The following is a 19,430-nucleotide window of genomic DNA, read 5'->3' as shown; positions in this document are numbered from 1 at the left end:
AAACTGTGCTGACTGTTACTTTACTTGGTCTGCGTCCAGTGCAATTGTGGTAATGTGCATTGTTTGCTTCTCTATGCAAATCCAGGGCTGTGTCACTCATAGCAAACGGGCAAATTGTCACCACGACGGGTGGACGGGCCACTGTATTGACACCTAAAATGGGCATCCAGTGAAGGAAAAATCATCTCTCTCTACCCAATTCTGCATCACCTCAATCACCTGTTCGATGACTTCTGCTTGGAATTTGAGACCCACTGTGACATTATTCATCAAATGACCCCTTTAAGGCTACTTAGTTTCCGAAATTTCCTCCAGCTTCGATAGCAAAGGGGAAGTTGATGGAACCACAAATTTCTAAAGAGAAGTCTGTGCGAGATGTGTGAGAACAAAAGATCCCAGGTCTGTGAACTGATGGCATATCATCAAAAGCTGAGCCCTGCTCTACCATCGAGAAGGACTTGACCATCCCAAGTGATACTAGAGACAAAATAATAGGACTGAAGTCCAGTTTTGTACAAACAGAGGAGCAGGGTTCCTGTGCAGCACAAGAGCAAAAGGAAAAAACAGAAGCAACATTAAAAGTAAGTACGAATAACAGTACTAATCCAGATTAGCAGCCATGGGTAGATTGATAGACCGATGCATGTCTATGAACGGATATGGCACTTAATAATTTTGCAAAAAGCCTTGCCCTTCTGAGCAAATTAATATTGGCTCGGGGAAGTGTGGCCTAGTGGCCAGACCTGCTGGAATAGGTTCAAGAGATCTTGTGATTCTGGGCACATCACTTTATCTCTCCATTCTTTAGCAAACATGTAATGCAGTACCTTGTTTATGTAAAGGTCTCTAAAGACATTGGTCCAAATTTACTCTATATAAAACTAAAAAAATATATATATATTTGACGCTACAGAGAAGCCGGTCTATGGTTCCGTGGACTAGTGCATCCACTTTAGAAATCTGTATTTGACTTCTTGATAACAGGTTTCACACTGGTAGGCCCACTCAGATTTTCATCCTTCTGAGGTCGATAAAATGAGTACCATAGAATTGGGTAACAAGAAATATCTGTTTTTACAGCTGGAAGAGGCCCAAGGGTGCACTTTGCAAATACATGTTATCTTACACTTCCCCTGGTCCTGGTGGTGGTTAATCTTGTTTGCTAGGTAGCCCTCTAGTCTTTCCTTAACCTACAATCAGTTCTGCGGCATACATTAACAGATATTGGACCCGATGTGACACGATTACATATTGTGACTTGCAATATCTTTTTTTTGTGTGTCGCAAATTGTGAGTCTCAATCTGTAATGTACAACTGTGTCTGAGACACTCTTAGTGATTTCCAAATGGGTTGCAAAGGACCTGCCTCATTAACGTTCATGAGACAGGTCGCAATTTGCAGCCCATTTGGGAAATGGCTGCACTCACAGGGATGGTGGCCTGCTGGGGTCAGCAAACCACCATGTCTGAGATTGCTTTTTCAATAAAGCATTTTTTTTAATGCAGCCCATTATCCTTAAAGGAAAACGGGATGTATTTCAAAAATAAAAATGAAAAGTTTTCTTTTTCTTTTTTCAGAGCAGTCAGTGGTCCCTGGACCACTGCCTGGTCTGAAATAAAATTTTTGCATGCATTCATAAAGCAGAAGGGGTCCCACTGGGACCTCTTACTGTTTTCGAATGGGTTAACACCAATTTGACATTGATGTTAACTGCAATTGTTTTGTGACCGCATTCACGGTCACAAAACAATCATACATGGACCTCCGAGTCGCAATAAGGAATGGACGCCCTTGAAAGCCCCAACCTAATTGAAGGTCGCAATCCCTATTTTGCGAGTTGGTAACAGGATACCAACTTGCAAGTAGGGAGGGTACATTGTACAAGGCCATTTTGCGGTAGCAAGCGGAGAAGTTCGCCTTTTGCGACCGCACAGTTGCCTTGTACCTCGAGCCTTTAGTGTAGAATGGTCCTACAGCTTAAAAAGCAGCTGATGGAAGCTTCGCATGCCAGTAAGGATCATCTGAGGGGGCTTGTGAGGAGATGCAGAAAGAGATGACTTTTGGAAGGGGAGAAACGCTTAGTAAACTTGCAAAATGTCATTGTCAATGGGGAAGCCTCAGGGTTCAGGGTCTTGGGTGGTCTTTCGTATGAAAACATATTTGTCACTAGAAGCCTTCCAATGATTACATTCCATCATTTTGCAACTTCATGAAACTACAAAGTATTAAAAGTATTTTGAGTAAATCTCTGAAGAAATGCTCTCATTTATTTTTGCAGGAAATTTATTTTAAAAAATCCAGTTTGCAGGATGTTTTCAGCCACGTGTGGAAAATCTGCCAAATATCTTTCTCACAAATAAGGCTGAAGAAGCCTGCAATATCAGTGTCTATGTTTTTGAGTTGCATTTCTAAGTTATCCTAGCTGTCACTTGTACACCAGGCAAAGTATGGCATGGAATGTGGAAAGTACCAGGGACTAGGGATTGGAGTAGTTGTTTGAGCTCTGAAGATGGAGCAGGGACTCAGAAGAAAGGAGGTTTGCTGGGGATGGTGGTGTGGTCTCAAGAAGGAAGGAAAGTGCAGAAATTGGGTGAAGGTGTCATTGATGCATGAAGTGGAAGTACGGGTGAGCAGGAGCACACCCACTCCTTCTTACACCTTGCTGATTCTCGGTACAGGGACCGGCCAACTAAGGAGTCACTATTTTAAATCTCTAAAGGCAGCCCTGTCTCCATCCTAGTCACTTCAGTGATTGGTTCTCCATTCCCTAGGCACAGAAATGCAGGTAAAATAGTTCCACTGTCTGTTGAAGCTATCTTCACCCATATCATGTGCCATCCAAAATGGCACCCAAAATGGAGCCCATTTAACTTTTGTAATGAATGCTGCGAGCCAAACTTTAAGAGTGAATATCAGAAACACCCACTCCAGCATTTGAAGAATCTCCTTTCTGAAATTTGTAAGATTTACTTTGATTATTCGCTTATGTTTGCTATGATATTAAAGTCAATGCTTCCTTCAAGCAAAGCGTGAACCTCTTGATATTTCTCCCTAAATATGAGCCCAGGGTTTATTCTACATTTCCAGCTCCTAAGCTGATCACCTGTACTTGCTGAAACGGTGGACTAGCGGAAGCTTAGCAGTGGATAGACAGTTGTCCTAATTCTGGTACTTATCAAAAGTCCATAATACAGCATTATGTCACCAGCATATAATTTTGTTTCTATCTACAGGATTGCATCATCAAATTGCATGCAATATCAAAAAGCCTTCACTGTATACCTAAAACTCTGCAATGAAAAAATACTTAAAACGTCAAATTGTTCCCTCGCGTATGGAATAATTCATTTCTGATGAAAGTCACCTGATCTTTTTATGCAATTAATAATTTACCATTTACTAATGTATATTTTTTTTCAAAATGCAGAAGAAAAACCAAAGGCAATAAAATTCAGATTAAAGTTTTATTTCCAAGAGGTCAGTAACCTCAGATCCCTAACGCAAAGGTGTAAGTGCTCCCATTCTAGTGGTTGAAACCATCCCAAACAGAAACAGTGTTGGACATAGGGCTCGATGCTGACACAGGCCACTGATTGTGAGTGAGGGCTACTATTTTCAATAACCAGTGGTTGGGATCTAAACAAAAGCTCATAATAAGCCTCACCATGCAATTGTAGAAGCCTAGCCATACTGATGTGCAATGTTGTATTGTAGAGAGCAAGTATGAGCAAGCTGGTGTTCCTCTGCTTCTTTTGGGTATATAATCTCACTAAACAACAATGACCAGTAACCACTGAATCAACTATTAACCGTAGGTTTTGAAGCAGCGTGCTGCCTGCGTAAAACCCTTCATTGCCTTCTGAAGAGTAGCAAGCGCTATATGGGTGCAATTACAACTGCAATACAAGCATCGGACTTCACAGATATGATAGAATAGGTAAAGCTGTGAATCTCCCAACTTCATACTTGTATATTCAGGACCTCTTTATAGTTCTAGTTGTCAATGGCAACGGGACATAGTATATAGGAAGCAATCAGAGAAGTGAGTTTGGTACCTGTCTCGACTGGCTGAAAATGTGGAACCATCAGGAGAGGGAGGTGGGAGGAGGGAGGGAGGGAGGAGAGAGAGAGAGAGAGAGAAAGAGAGAGAGAGAGAGAGAGAGAGAGATCTCAGTCTCAATATCTGGATCTTATGATCAGGACTCACAGGCCTTATGTTGCTATACATTGGACAGACCAGGCTCCTCTCCGTTCTATATTTGAGATTACAGACTGGGACACTGACTAGCAAAATGAGTCTCTCTCAAGTAACTGACTATAATTCCTGCACTCCCCTCAGCCGGAGGTTAGAGAAAACACCATGACTGCTGGTTGAGACGTGCCTTTGTTGGGGGTTGAGGAGTAGATGGGGAAGGATTTCAGAGGTAGTTGATGGGGGATGTTGAAAAATAGGGAGTTGGCTGTCTCAGAAGCCTTGAGACATTCAAATGCAAAACACAAAATATAGAAGAACACATGTACAACTGCAAAATGCTAGTACTTTTAAACTTTGCTCCAATTGTGAACTAAAGTATACAAAAAAGAGTGGGCCAGGTCCTCCCTGAACCTGAACCTGAATACAAGCAACCTGAGGTCAGTTTCCCCTTGGGTTTTGGGTCTTCGGCTGCTTGTGTTCTGGTTTGGAAAGGACCTGACTTACCTTTTCAGGCTGGACTGTTCCTCTTGGAGCAGGATCAAGGCTGATTTGAATATGGCTGGGTCTACTCCCATGTGGCATGGCGAGCAGATAAATTATGTTCTGTGATGTGACACAGAGTAAATACCAATGGCTGACATTGTAGGAAGGTAGCCCCTTTTTTTGGCTTTTTCCCCCCCACTTTTGGCCTGTTTGTGAGTATATGTCGGGGTGTTTTTACTGTCTCACTGGGATCCTGCTAGCCAGGGCGCAGTGCTCATAGTGAAAACCCTATGTTGTAAGTGTGTTTGATATGTGTCACTGGGATCCTGCCAGCCAGGACCCCAGTGCTCATAAGTTTGTGGCCTATATGTCTTCCCTGTGTGGTGCCTAACTGTATCACTGAGGCTCTGCTAACCAGAACCTCAGTGTTTATGCTCTCTCTGCTGTTAAAATTGTCACTGCAGGCTAGTGACTATTTTCACCAATTCTGATTGGCACACTGGTACACCCTTATAATTCCCTATTATATGGTACCTAGGTACCCAGGGTATTGGGGTTCCAGGAGATCCCTATGGGCTGCAGCATTTCTTTTGCCACCCATAGGGAGCTCAGACAATTCTTACACAGGACTGCCACTGCAGCCTGCGTGAAATAACGTCCACGTTATTTCACAGCCATTTTCACTGCACTTAAGTAACTTATAAGTCACCTATATGTCTAACCCTCACCTGGTGAAGTTTAGGTGCAAAGTTACTAAGTGTGAGGGCACCCTGACACTAGCCAAGGTGCCCCCACATCGTTCAGGGCAATTTCCCCGAACACTAACACGCGTGCACTACATATAGGTCAATACCTAGCGTATCACGTAGCGTCACAATGGTAACTCCGAACATGGCCATGTAACATGTCTAGGATCATGGAATTGTCACCTCAATACCATTTTGGTATTGGGGGGACAATTCCATGCATCCCCGGGGCTCCAGCATGGACCCCGGGTACTGCCAAACTAGCTCTCTGGGGTTTTCCTGGCAGCTACCGCTGCTGCCAACCCTCAGACAGGTTTCGGCCCCCCTGGGGTCCAGGCAGCCCAATCCCAGGAAGGCAGAACAAAGAATTTCCTCTGAGAGAGGGTGTTACACCCTCTCCCTTTGGAAAAAGGTGTGAAGGGCTGGGGAGGAGTATCCTCCACCAGCCTCTGGAAATGCTTTGAAGGGCACAGATGGTGCCCTCCTTGCATAAGCCAGTCTACACCGGTTCTGGGATCCCCTCAGCCCTGCTCTGGTGCGAAACTGGACAAAGGAAAGGGGAGTGACCACTCTCCTGACCTGCACCTCCCTAGCGGAGGTGCCCAGAGCTCCTCCAGGGTGTCCCAGACCTCTGCCATCTTGAATGCAGAGGTGTGAGGGAACAATGGACAGCTCGGAGTGGCCAGTGCCAGCACGTGACATCAGAGACCCCTCCTGGTAGGTGCTTACCTCTCTCAGTAGCCAATCCTCCTCTGAGGGCTATTTAGGGTCTCTCCTGTGGGTTTCTCTTCAGATTCTGAATGCAAGAGCTCACCAGAGTTCCTCTGCACTTCTTCCTTCGACTTCTGCCAAGGATCGACTGCTGACTGCTCCAAGACGCCTGCATAACCGCAACAAAGTAGCAAGAAGACTACCAGCAACATTGTAGCGCCTAATCCTGCCGGCTTTCTCGACTGCTTCCTGGTGGTGCATGCTCTGAGGGCTGTCTGCCTTCCCCCTGCACTGGAAATCCCAAAGAAATTTCCCGTGGGTTAACTGAGTCTTCCCCCTGCTACCGCGGGCACCAAACTTCTGCATCACTGGTCCTCTGGGTCCCCTCTCATCTCAACGAGCGTGGTCCCTGGAACACAGGAGCTGAATCCAAGTGACTCCCACAGTCTAGTGGTCCTTCAGTCCAAGTTTGGCAGAGGTAAGTCCTTGTCTCCCAGCGCCAGACGACAAACCTGTGTACAGCGTGATCTGCAGCTACTAGTGCTTCTGTGCACTCTCCCAAGGATTCCTTCATGCACAGCCTAGCCCAGGTCCCCAGCACTCCATCCTGCATTGCCCAACTCGCTGAGTTGGACTCTGACGTCTTGGGAACCTCTTTTGTTGTTCTGAGTTGACCCTCATCCTCAGATCTTCTAAGTGCCTGTTCAGGTGCTTCTGCGGGTGCTGCCTGCTTCTGTGTGGGCTCTCCATATTGCCGAGCACCCCCTCTGTATCCACCTCCAAGGGGCGACCTCCTGGTCCTTCCTGGGCCCTGGCAGCATCCAAAATCTTCAACCGCGACTCTTGCAACTAGCAAGGCTTGTTTGTGGTCTCTCTGTGTGGAAATAACTCTGCATCCTCCAGCACTTCGTGGGATATCTTCTGACTAAAGGAGAAGTTCCTGGCATCTTCCGTTGTTGCAGAATCTTTGGCTTCTTCCTCCCGGAGGCAGCCCTTTTGCACCTTCATCCAGGGTTTAGTGGGCTCCTGCCCCCCCTGGACACTTTTGTGACTTTTGCACTTGGTCCCTTTCTTTTACAGGTCCTCAGGTCCAGGAATCCATCTTCAGTGCACTGCAGTCAGCTGCTGTCTTTGCAGAATTCCCTATCTCGACTTTACTGTCTTTACTTTTCAGGGTCTTGGTGTGGGGTATCTTGGACACCCTTAGGCCCTCATTCTGACCTTGGCGGTCTTTTCGCAAGACCGCTGAGTTACCGCCGCGGTGAAGACCGCCGACCGCGGCGGTGTGCCGCTGTGCGCATTCTGACCGCTGGGAGCGTTCCGCCGGAAAACCGCCAGCAGCCACACTGGCGGTCGGCGGGAAAGTGGAGACTGGTCAACCTCCACCGCCACGCCAGCAGAACACCGCCCACAGAATTACGACCCACATTTCTGTGTGGCGGTCTTCTGTTGGCGGTCTTCTGTTGGCGGTCACGTCCCTATGGCTCCCGTCGCCTCCCGGAGGACCAACGCACAAGGTAAGTTGATCGTCCGTGAGGGGAGGGGGTGGGGGGGTGTTGTGTGATGTGGGCGTGCATGGGGGTGTGCGTGTGAGTGTGTAGAGGGGGTGTGTGAGTGCGTGTATGCGGGCGGGGGGTGCTGCTGTGTCTATGGGTAATGTGTGCTGTTCGGCAGGTGCGCATGTCGGCATGTATGTGTGCGGGTATGTGTCCCCGTTGTGTATGTGTGTGTAGGGGGTGTGTATATGTGCATGTTGGGGGTGTGTGCATGTCGGGGTACATGTATGTGCATGTCGGGGTGGGGGTGGGGAGGGGGTTCGTACCACCTCTGGCGGGTGGCAGGGGGGTGTGGGGGGAGGACTCGGGTGGGTAGTGGGGGGTGGGGGAGACCCCTATCAGTGCCAGGGAAGGAATTCCCTGGCCCCGATAGTGCTTACCGCCATGGTTCGCACGGCGGTTCCCGCCCGCAAGAAACCGCGGCGGTAGGCAGGGTCATAATACCCTTGGCGGTCTTGGGACGACCGCCGGGCCGGAGTGCGCAAACTCCAGCCCCGCGGTCATGACCGCCGTGGCGGTCGGAGTGGAGAAGTAGCGGTCGGTCGCGGCGGGGACCGCCGCGGTCAGAATGCCATTTTTAATACCGCCGGTCTGTTCGCGGTCCGACCGCCGTCTCTCCGCCGACCGCCAGGGTCAGAATGAGGGCCTAAGTGTTTTCTGACACTCCCAGCGACCCTCTACACACTACACTAGGCCTGGGGTCCATTCGTGGTTCGCATTCCACTTTTGGAGTATATGGTTTGTGTTGCCCCTAGGCCTATTGCCTCCTGTTGCATTCTATTGTGTCCTACAGAGTTTGCTCTAACTTTCTAACTGTATTATTTACCTGATTTTGGTCTGTGTATATATTTTGTGTATTTTACTTACCTCCTAAGGTAGTATATCCTCTGAGATACTTTTGGCATATTGTCACTAAACTAAAGTACCTTTATTTTTTGTAACTCTGAGTATTGTGTTTCTTATGATATAGTGCTATATGATGTAAGTGGTATAGTAGGAGCTTTGCATGACTCCTAGTTCAGCCTAGCTGCTTTGCTATAGCGACCTCTATCAGCCTAAGCTGCTAGAACACCTCTAACCTACTAATAAGGGATAGCTGGACCTGGCACAGGGTGTAAGTACCACATGGTACCCACTATAAGCCAGGCCAGCCTCCTACAGACATTAATTCAAGCATTCTATCCAGCACTATTTTGTATTTTCACTGTGACTTCCTAAGTATGATAGGTAATCCGAGACATGAGTCCTTTGCCGGCTATCCGGTTGCAACCACTATTACCAACAAGGTTTTTTTTTGTGATTTTACTACAATTCATGTGTTTAACTCCTTGTATTCTGCTTGTGAGGAAATACCTGTATATGTAACGTCTACACATGATAAATAATGTGGTTTAAGCCATACATTCAGTTCTCCTGTGGGTAAGATCCTATTGGTTACCATTGCTGGTGGAAGGGAGGGACACCTTCATCCAATCAATGCTTTTCTTTCTATGAGCCACGGCTCCAACCCACGCTCAACAATGGTAATAGATAGCATTTTACACTCCACAAACAAAAACTTAGCAGGGAAACAGTGAAAGTGCACCCCGTCTAAGTGTCAGGAAGAGTCTTGAATCGGACGCAAGGAAACAAATGCAAAGAATCTTTATTTGTGAATTTGGCCTACAGTGACCAAGTAATGGACACAGAGTTTTGTTTCTTAGCCATGACAAAGACCGAGGACAAGAAGATGCTGTCAACAAAGAATCTGGTGGATTTAGGGCTGGTGACCAGCCTTCTCCTGCTCGCCACATTGTCTGCCCGTGTAATACTCTGTAAGTAAGATTCACGGTCCCTGAAAAAATTCAGAGATGCAATGAATTACTTGGAAATTACACTTTCTCAAAGTCTCCGCTGATTCTGCTGGAGTACAATGCAATCAAATTTGCATCATCACATCGCCTTTTTTGCCCATTTTGTCACTCCCGCACTGTACTTCCACTCAATACCTTTTTCCCCTTTCCTATTTCAATTATAGAGACAGTGTGTGCCCGTACTTATTTGTTCTGTACTAGAGATTTTTTGACATGACATAATATCCTTTAAATAAAATTTAGTTCAAAGCACTAATACACCTTTCCCCAATCATCTTAGATTCAGTAGTTACTGCAAGAGCCCAGGTCACCCAGGAAAAGTTGGCCCAACTGGAGAAGAATCTCAGTCTGGCAATGAAGTACATCAGGTGCAAAGAGAGAACTCCTGGCACTGATTGTGGAGGTAAGTACTCTAGCATTGGACCAGGATTTGCATTGTGCTACAGACAAACGAGAGTCACAAGTAGGCCTTGCAGTTTTGAATGCCAGACCTATGCTGAATGAGCAAGTGAGCATCTTAGGGACTCTCCCATAAAGAACTTTACTCACAAAATGGGCCAGTTTTTTTCAGGTAGGTCTGAAAAGGAATTTATGGAATACAAATGCTGTTTCAGAAAAGCTTACGTATTTTTCCAAATTGATATTTGTCAGGCGCAAGAGGACTAGTTTTAGTGTTTTGCATCCAATAGATCCAAGATGCCTTCCAGTGAATGTGGTACTTTACAAATCACATTACAAATAAAAATACCAAAAAAAGGCTTCAGTATACAGCATGCTAACCAAGTGCATTGTTTCATCGCTTGGCCAATTGCGTAGTTGTTTGTAACAAATTTGTGCGTCGTTCCAGAGTTGGATTTGAGGCTAAGTTATCTGAGATGCAGTGTGGAAGGCTCAGGGATTGAGAAAAGAAACAGAGGCCGAACACAAGTATTAGTAACAAAGCACACAGCCATCAGACTACTGTGCACATTCCAAAGATCTCCTTTTGATAGTCCTGGGGGATGCTGGGATCTTTACTATCCATGGTGTTGGGATGAAATTGTCCTGTTGCTCTGATTTTCTGTTTTGTACTTTAGGCTCCAGTCAAGTGTTGTTCTGACTGGGTGTGCTGAGATGCATTGGGTATGGTGAGCTTCTCTGACAGATTTTACATGAGAGTGGGGTGATATGCTCTTAAATCTTAAGGCTCTTGATAAGGAGTGTTTTGTTGAGGAGAGTGCCCTGGGGGGAAATTTGGGAGTCTGTGGAGCAGATTGTTGCCTCCACTCAGACACAAGAGGGCGAGGGCTTGACCTTTAGTTCCGAAGTCACCTTCTGGGAGGAAATACTTCACTTTCTTTAGATTCGAAGAAAAAGCTGATATTAGGCACTTTTTGATTCCTGGCAATGTGTACCTTGTGGGTGAGGTCCTGGGTGTATCCGAGTGGCTTGGCATTGAGCGAATCTTGCTGTATGGATAAGTCCAAGTTGATGTTGTTGAGCCAGGGTTTTGCTAGTTGATGCAGGATGCTGTTGGCAATTAGAGGAATTCTATTTTTAGAGAGCATGAGCTTCAGGGGGGTGTGGACCAGGCCCATCTCATGGAAGGTGTTAATGGTATTTTTCCTGAGTACCGGGTGAAAGCAGCTGGTACCTTTGGCTCTGTTAGATTGCATTTTGATCAGAACCAATCCTAAACAGCTAAACTAGTTATACCGGGATCGGCCGCTGAACTTGTGGGGCCACTTTAATGAATAACTGCAGAAATATACATTCAGGTCAGCGGATCATGAAGTTAGAAGCTCCCATGCTTCAACTTAGGGCCCACGAGGCACCTCCATCAAAAACAGAATGTGGCTTGAGTTCCTGGTTAGAGCCCCTGAGACTTTACTTCTGACCCTGCAGAAGTATTGTTGTTGGTTGTTTTCACTGCATTTTTATCTTTCAGAGCTATTATCCTCGGACTGCCCCACGCGTTGGAAGGAGCACAATGGAACATGCTATTTCTTTTCTCAAGGCACAAACACATGGGAAAGAAGCAGATCAGCATGTAAGAGAAGTCAGGCACACCTGGTCATCATCAGTGACCTGATGGAGCAGGTGAGCTGGGGATTTGTGGAATTCTTTGTTGTGACTGGTAAAAAGCATCTTCCATGATGTGTTTCTGCTTCGAAAGTGTTGTTCTCTGCACCATTGTAAACAACTGCATTTCAAAATAAATTTAAATGTATACCACTCTATATAACAATCGTCAATCTATCTGTTTCTCTACCAGCCCCTGTGTCTATCCATGGAGCTATGTACATGCACTCACTGTTGAAAGAGAAGACCTTGAGTCTATCAGTGGTCACAGGTGATTGAGGCAGAGATTTGGGTGAGAAAAAGTGTAAAAGAACCATTGCCCGAGCCCATTGTTTTGGCTTTGTATATTGAAGAAGTGATCTTCACTGACAAACACAGAAGGTGTGCAGTGTGTGGAACTTCATTACACAGCCCCACACACACACACACACGCACACATGCTCTCTCTCTCTCTTTCTCTCTCTCTCTCTTGACGCGTGCTGTCAGAGCAGCAGCGGTATAAATGTCCTTTTCAGCAGCAGTAAAGGATTTTTTTAAAGAGACACAAATACATGAAAACATAGCACAGTTAATAGTAGTGATAACTTTCCTCCCACACAAAGATCAAGTACCGCACTGCATCAATAGTGCCGTCTTCTTTCACAGAAAACAGCAGCAGTGGAAGCAGGATCGGCTCGCGTGGCTTTTTCAGGGCGTCGGGCTCAGGGGTGGGGGGGGCGCGGAGGGGCGTGAAGGGGCACAGGAGAAAATTAATACAAAAAAAAAAAGGACTTACCTGCTTAGCTCCCGCGCCGCTCCCCTCTCGTTGCTGCTGCAGGCACAGGCTCCCAGCCTGCCCTGCGCCCAATCCTGACGCTGCTCCGAGCAGCGTCAGGATTGGCTGGGAGCGTTCAGCCAGGGCGCTCCCAGGCAGACTGGGAGCCTGTGCAGGCTCTCTCCAGCCAGCAACCGTGTTGGTGGGCTGGAGAGAGCCCTGTGCGCATGTGTGTTTGGCCGGCCTGAGATGGCCGGCCAAACACACATGCACTCTGAGGGGGGTACACAGTGCACTCCCCTCAGCTCGTCACCCCCAGTGCCCCGCCCCTTTCCCTTGAAAAGGATAATAAACATATTTTATTATCCTTTCCATGTAAAATGATTTGCACCGGTTGCTGCTGGCGGGGGGCGACGCTCCTCTGCCCAAACGGAGGAACCGTGCCTGAGTGGAAGCTGCTCCCACAGAACCTCAGAACAGATCCAACCCAGTAACTGCAGCACAAGCTTCCATCGCACAGTCCAGCTGCAGCACAGAAGGCTGCAGTTCATGTTTCATTCATACAAAGCAAATGAACAGTGGTGGTTCCGTGGGAGCGGAGGAGTGTTGCCCCCTGCACTGCTGTGCAGAAAGCGTAAAAAATAAAACGATTTTATTACCATTTTATTTGTGATGCTTTCTGCCAGCAAACAAAGTGCGAGAGCGGTGTGGAGCCAGTGCGTCACTGCTATCAATGATTGGCAGCAGTGAGGTGGGCCTCCTTGTTTGAAGTTCACATGATGGTTTGGCTGGCTACCTTGCTACGACCAAACCAACATGAGCATTTCAAACCTCTCCAACCTGGCTGTCTTGGACAGCCGGGTTGGGGAGAAGGCACAGGCATAATGTGCCTTTTGGGGCGTGGAGCCGGCCCGCTCCATCCAATCAAGACACTTTTTTCATGCTGCTTAACACCATGAAAACAGAGTCTTGATTGGATGAGGGATTTGGCTGTGGGCTTCGTGCTCCGAGGACTTGGTGCAGAACGAGGTCATGCTGAAGGACATAGAGTAGGGTAAGTGTTTTTTTTTTTTTAATATGTATATTGGTGCGCATGTTATGTGTATATGTTATGCGTGTATGTTATGTTATGTATGTATGTTATGTGTGTATGTATGTGTGTGTATGTTATGTTATGTATGTATGTTATGTGTATATGTTATGTGTGTATGAATTTGTATGTATGTTATGTATGTATGTTATGTGTGTATGTTATGTTATGTGTGTATATTGTAGTTTTTTGCGCCCCTCCAATTTATTTTGCTGCCCCCTGCAAATGAAAGTGGGACTGTAACGTTGACACCCACAGACACCCCCACCCACTAAAGCTGTTAATGGTCCTTCTACACCCAATAGCTGCAGCGCAAGCAACAGTAGAAGAAGCTTTCCTCAAAGTAACAGAATGGGCACCTCACAGGAATCAGCCATGAAAGCTCCATTCATGCACACAAGGGAGAGTAGCCACAACCCAAACATCCCTAGTGATATATATATATCACATGTAACACCTGCAGCAGAGAGAGTGCAAGCTGCTCCAACACACAACAGGTGCAGGATTGCCAAAACAATGGAGCACAAAACTCACACACACCACTCGGCACAAAATGTCCAGTAAAATAAGTTGCTGGAAGTGCTGTCTCTCTCTTACCCACAGATACAGACACCCACTCCCAGACACACAGAACAAGTACATTGAAGGTTCTGGCAACCCTCACTCAGTACACAGGTACATTACAGCTGACAGCTGTGCAAACCTCTCCTCATACAAAGATGTATGGCGATGCATGGAGATGGTGTAGGGAGAGAAGGGATGATGCTAGTAATCCAGGATGAAAACATGACAAAAGGATGCACAAAATGTGCTTGCATTTATGCGAGCAGTGCACACTGATGTGCATTAGACACTGTGGCACATTCCATTAAAGTTGGCGGTGGTTACAGGCCTGCAGGGGGGCAACACACTATTAATAGATCTCAAATCATAAAGAAATTGAATTCAAGGTATATCCTAGTTCTAGAGGTTGCTGCTGCGCAGGTCAAAAGTGGTACTACTCCAGAAGGACCTTTTCCGTACAAATTTTGTTGGTCAGTAAATTTTCAGGATCCTTGCATGCACCCAGCTCCACTCTATCTGTGAGGTGTCTGGCATCAAGAGTGACCACCTGTGACTTAGACAGGTCACCAGTACCCCAAGTACTCTGGGCTTTGTGATGTTTTACAGAACCTGTTCCCTCTGCTCCCTTACAGCTTTTTATATCAAAGACGACTAAGACTGATATCTATTGGATTGGTCTGACGGATAAGGATCAAGAAGGTGTCTGGAAGTGGGTGAATAATGTCACATTGCAATCAGAATCGTAAGTCACCTTCAAAATAAAAATGTCATAAGTAATATTTCTGTATAGTTTAGTTTCCTTTTTTACCTTATTTTACTTACCAAAGCACTGAATCTAGATCAGTGACGTCTTAACTAAAGGTAACAAGCATAGGCAAAGCCAGTAGGTACTGCTTTTCTAAAAGGGCCTTTTCAGTCCTTGGTGAGTTTGTCGAAACAATAACTCATCCTGCATGCTCAGTCATTTATCCTTGAACTCATACATCCAATCAGCTATCACATGAATCATTCTTGTATCATGAAAGTTGTCAAAATTGATGTTTCCAAGAAAGGTAGTATAGAAGGAGCAAATGAATACATCATATTAAAGAAATGTGTTAAATTCAGAATCTTGAAATTATAGTTTTAGACGAACTGTGTGATAGAAAACTTGGTAAATTGCACTCAAGTAGGAGATGGCTGTACACCAACTAGAGATGAGAGATGTAATTTCACAAGTAGAGGAAGAGAAATAGGAAAAAGTCAAAGGATCACATACAAATGGGTCGCAATTTGGGCTTGTTCCCACATTCAGTCTGCACCTTGTAATCAGCCAGTGAATAGTGACTACTAATGGGTTGGTATTTACCTGATGTTCAATTAGGGGCCCATTTTGATTGAAGCATGTTGGAATTGGGGATGACTTACTACTAGAGGAAGTTATTTCCCATTCTGAGGCCACCAAGGAGCACATTTGCCCTTTTTGCCCACCCAGATTTCAGCTGGTTGTACTAAAACCCTGGAGTGCACAATTTGCTCCCAGGCTGAAGTCCTGAACTTGGCTGCATCCGGGAGATCGCACTCAAATTAGAATTATGAATGTAATGAAGGCGTGAGCTGAAAGCGTCAGATGAAGAAGGGGAAGAGAATGAGTGGGGAAAGACTTTTCACAAGAATACAAGACTCAGGAAAAATGTACAGTTGTAAATTGAGGAAGGATAAGGGTAGGTGAAAGAAGATGGTAAGTAGCAGAAAAGAGTGGGTATGGCTGAGAAGAAAAGAACAAAAAAGAGTAAACAAGTAGAACACAGTCATGATACAGCTGGGATTGACAGATAAATCAACGAGATAAGCCAGTTTCTTCCAGGCTTTCTAGAGTTTGACAAGACCACGGGCGAAGAATGACCAATAAGGAAGCAAAAAATGAGGAGAAGTGTTTCTGAGCAGAAGGCAGAAAAAATGGTCAACTACAGAGTTCTGGTCAGAAGGAGCAGAAGTTGTGCAGTCAAAGTCAAGGCTGGTGGAAGAAAATAGGGCTGCAGAAAAAGAAGAACAAAAAGTGGTGGGATCAGAAAAAGCTAAATTAGAGGAACGGGAGAGAAGGGATCGGGTTCTGTAGCGAAGAGTATGGCTGTGACGAACAATTTGAGAAGGAAGGTTCTCTTTAGAGCTCTAGGTAGTCTAACACTAACATCTTGAGGAGGATCACTCTATCAACAGTGTTCCTTTCCTAATTTCCTCCATCATTCCTTTTCCCTCTCTATTTCCTGGTCCACCTTTTCCAAAGTCAACATTTTGAGACATCCTAGAGTTGCCTAAGGCCTAACATGACATGACAGCCTCAGCGTGGTGGAAAGGTATAATGCAATGCAATGCAGGCTAATAGAGCACAACATCTAAGACAGAACAACAAAACCCTTTATACAAATCGCATAACAGTTACCACATAACATAACCCGCCTGGCCTATGTATTTGGAAATGTTGCCCCATTTAAGCTGATCTGTGGCAATTCTGTTGGGTGGAAAAACCTCGTATGCATCAGGCATCAGTGTGAATGATACTGACATATCTAAAATCAGGAGTGTGTACTTCTCGGAAAAATAAACATCTTCGGTACTCAGTAAATGCAATGCTCACAGCAGCTCAGGCCCGGGCTGAAGGTGGCTCAGTAGACTAATGCAGTCACCGCAGAACTCTGTGTTTCACCTCATACCCACAGGTTTCAATCCATCGGGTTCACTCAGCCCTTCATCCTTCTGAGGTCGATGAAATGGGCACCTTTGGGTAACATTAAACTCAAGTTACTCAGCTCCAGGCTTTACAAATAGACATTATATTCGGAAAGTATCAGAAAGATATACACACATTTTCGGTAACTGGGACGCATTTCTTGATTGTTGTGTTTTAGATTTTGGGACTGCAACCAACCTAATGACTCTGGAAAGGCGCAGGATTGCGCCACAATGCGTCCCCCAGGATCGTGTGGAGCTCTGGGTCTTTGGAACGATGATTCCTGTGCAAAGAAACACAAATTCATCTGTGAAAAAGAGGCGGAGGACACGAAGGTGGATCTCACCCCGTGAAATACCCAGCCAGGCGAGGGATCGCTTTTAATTCAGCCATTTATTTCAAAAGCAAAACGCCACATTTACTGACAAAATGTACAGTTCGGCGGCAGGGACCAGTTTCTCAATTCTGAATGATAATCATGAATCCTAATTCCCATGCATATGAGAAGAAGAAAGATTATCTTTTAATAGATTTCTAAAATGTTCAGATGGATCAAAAGAGAATTTTGTGAATTGACGACGTAACCAGAAGAAGCACAAGAAAGTAATGGGGGTGAAGCAGAACAAAAGGAGGAAAGAGAGAGAGAGAGGACCAGGAGGAGAAGAAAGGAGATACGGAGCGTGAGCGCCAGGAAGAAATGAAAGAGAAGCAATTGGTGGAGATGAAGAGATGATGGAGACAGAGAGGGAAGGAGGAAAGAAAGCTGAGGCCTGGAAGAAGGAGAGGAAGAGATGGAGACAGAGAGGGAAGGAGTAAAGAAAGCTGGGGCCTGGAAGAAGGAGAGGAAGAGATGGAGACAGAGAGGGAAGGAGTAAAGAAAGCTGGGGCCTGGAAGAAGGAGAGGAAGAGTTGGAGACAGAGAGGGAAGGATGAAAGGGAGCTGGGGCCTGGAAACAGGAGAGGAAGAGATGAAGTGGGAGGAGGACAAGCTGTGAGGATGAGGAAGGTTTAGAGAAGGATGAAGAGTGAAGGGCAAAGGTGGTCCCAGAAGAGACGAAGGAGAAGGAGGGAAGTGGGAACAGCAGACGGGGAGGGATAAGAAGGAAGAGAATGTAGAGCGTGAGAAAGAGAAAAGAAAGAGAGATACATTAAGAAGAACATGGCAAGGAAGATACAGAATACTAAGAAACAAGAGAGCAAGAAAAGAGTGGAGGAAGGCAAATATTGAAGAAAGGATGAGAACAGAGGAGGACTGGAAGGAGGAGCGGAAGGAGGAAGAGACTGAGTGGGATAAAGAGAAGAAGGCAGAAAGGCAGAGGAAGTGAAGATGGAGGAGGCAGAAGAGGGAGTATGTGAAGTTGGAGAAGAAAAGGAAGGAGACGGTGCAAGGGAAGCAGGAGATGGGTGGGACAATAAGGGGATGGAGTAAAAGGAAGAATGAAGACACAAGATTCCTTCAAGAGAGCACAGAAACAGACAACATTCTTGGTTTATTTCTTCAACTTTCATGATTGTAATGAGTTGAATAGAAAAGGTGGTTGGCCCTGGACCACCTGCAGTAGTGATGGTGAAAAGATGGAATTTATGAAAGATCAAGACGATAATGAGAGTTAACCCACAAATGAAATAATTAACATGTACTTTCATTTAATACATTTAGCAGTAGGACATGTCGTAGTAAAACTATATTGCCGTTTATTTTTTAACTTTGAGAAAGCATCAAATTGCACCTAAACATGTGTCAACAGATTAAGAAATAATTTCTCTCTAAACATCCAGTAACTATTTTATTTTGGGAGAGGCTGGCCATCAAATAGATCTCATTTAGAGCATTGATGTGAGAATTCTCTTGCGTTGCAAAGTTCACCTTGATAGGAGATCCATCGTAGGGATGCAAACCACACATGTAAATACAATAATGCAACTCTGAAAAATGTTAATCAGTGTATCCTCATCTTCTGGTACATAATGTCCATGAGCTGCACTGAAAGAGAAATCGGACAATTCAAATGTAATAAAATTGAAAAATATTTCTCAACCCCTACGGACCTGTGGATATCACTGGTTTAGTGCTGGAAATAAAATAATAAATGACTGAAAAAAACAGTTCCTCCAGTTTCCATTTGTCTCAGCTCTGGGTAAGAAGGCATCTATGTTTCAGAAGCACCCCCCCCCCAGCCCCCCCAGCTTGAAACCTGTGACTCAGAGAAATGCACTGATTTGTCTTGAAGGTAAACTCTGACCTTGGAATATATTGCAATTTTTATGAACCCTTGAAACCTGTGACACACAGCACTGAGCTCACAACTCTTCTTTTTGACTAATTTATGGGCGGCAAACTCGAATTAAAATAGGCAGAAATAATTTTTGCTCTTTTTAGCACTCGCACTGCTTAGAAAGTTGGGGGATGATGGTGCTTAATTGATCCATGTTTCCACCACCATGGCAAATGCTCCTATGATGTATGTGTCATGATGAAGAGGGCATGTCAGGTGTGTGAGAGGTAATTGGAGGATAGCGCATTGTAGATGGCCCAGCACTCCCTTTGGTCATGAATCCCACAAGCCTTTTCCCCATCTGTGCCGCGAGGAAAGCATCCATTTTGCCAAAGGTCTAATCTCCCGAAGTATTTGCACCTGTGCACAATGAGCTGTTTGTTCACACTTTTCTTTCGGTCAAGCATCTGCCTCTGGCGCATAAGGTGTG

General features: G+C 45.5%; 1 protein-coding gene across 1 annotated transcript; it reads left to right on the top strand.

Moving 5' to 3' along the window:
• The first annotated feature begins 433 nt into the window (after window positions 1-433).
• Window positions 434-18,746, top strand: LOC138267795 (C-type lectin domain family 4 member E-like). The gene is made up of 6 exons (XM_069217000.1): window positions 434-581; window positions 9,396-9,506; window positions 9,826-9,948; window positions 11,473-11,624; window positions 14,647-14,756; window positions 16,903-18,746. Exons 2-6 carry the CDS (start codon window positions 9,398-9,400, stop codon window positions 17,075-17,077), a joined length of 669 nt encoding a protein of 222 aa, XP_069073101.1. The 5' UTR covers window positions 434-581; window positions 9,396-9,397; the 3' UTR covers window positions 17,078-18,746.
• Window positions 18,747-19,430: the final 684 nt, after the last annotated feature.

The sequence above is a fragment of the Pleurodeles waltl genome, chromosome 12 (genome assembly GCF_031143425.1).
Source record: "Pleurodeles waltl isolate 20211129_DDA chromosome 12, aPleWal1.hap1.20221129, whole genome shotgun sequence".
In the NCBI taxonomy this organism is placed as follows: Eukaryota; Metazoa; Chordata; class Amphibia; order Caudata; family Salamandridae; genus Pleurodeles; species Pleurodeles waltl.
The sequence above is the reverse complement of the archived record's forward strand: the minus strand, read 5'-3'. Positions and strand labels throughout refer to the sequence as shown.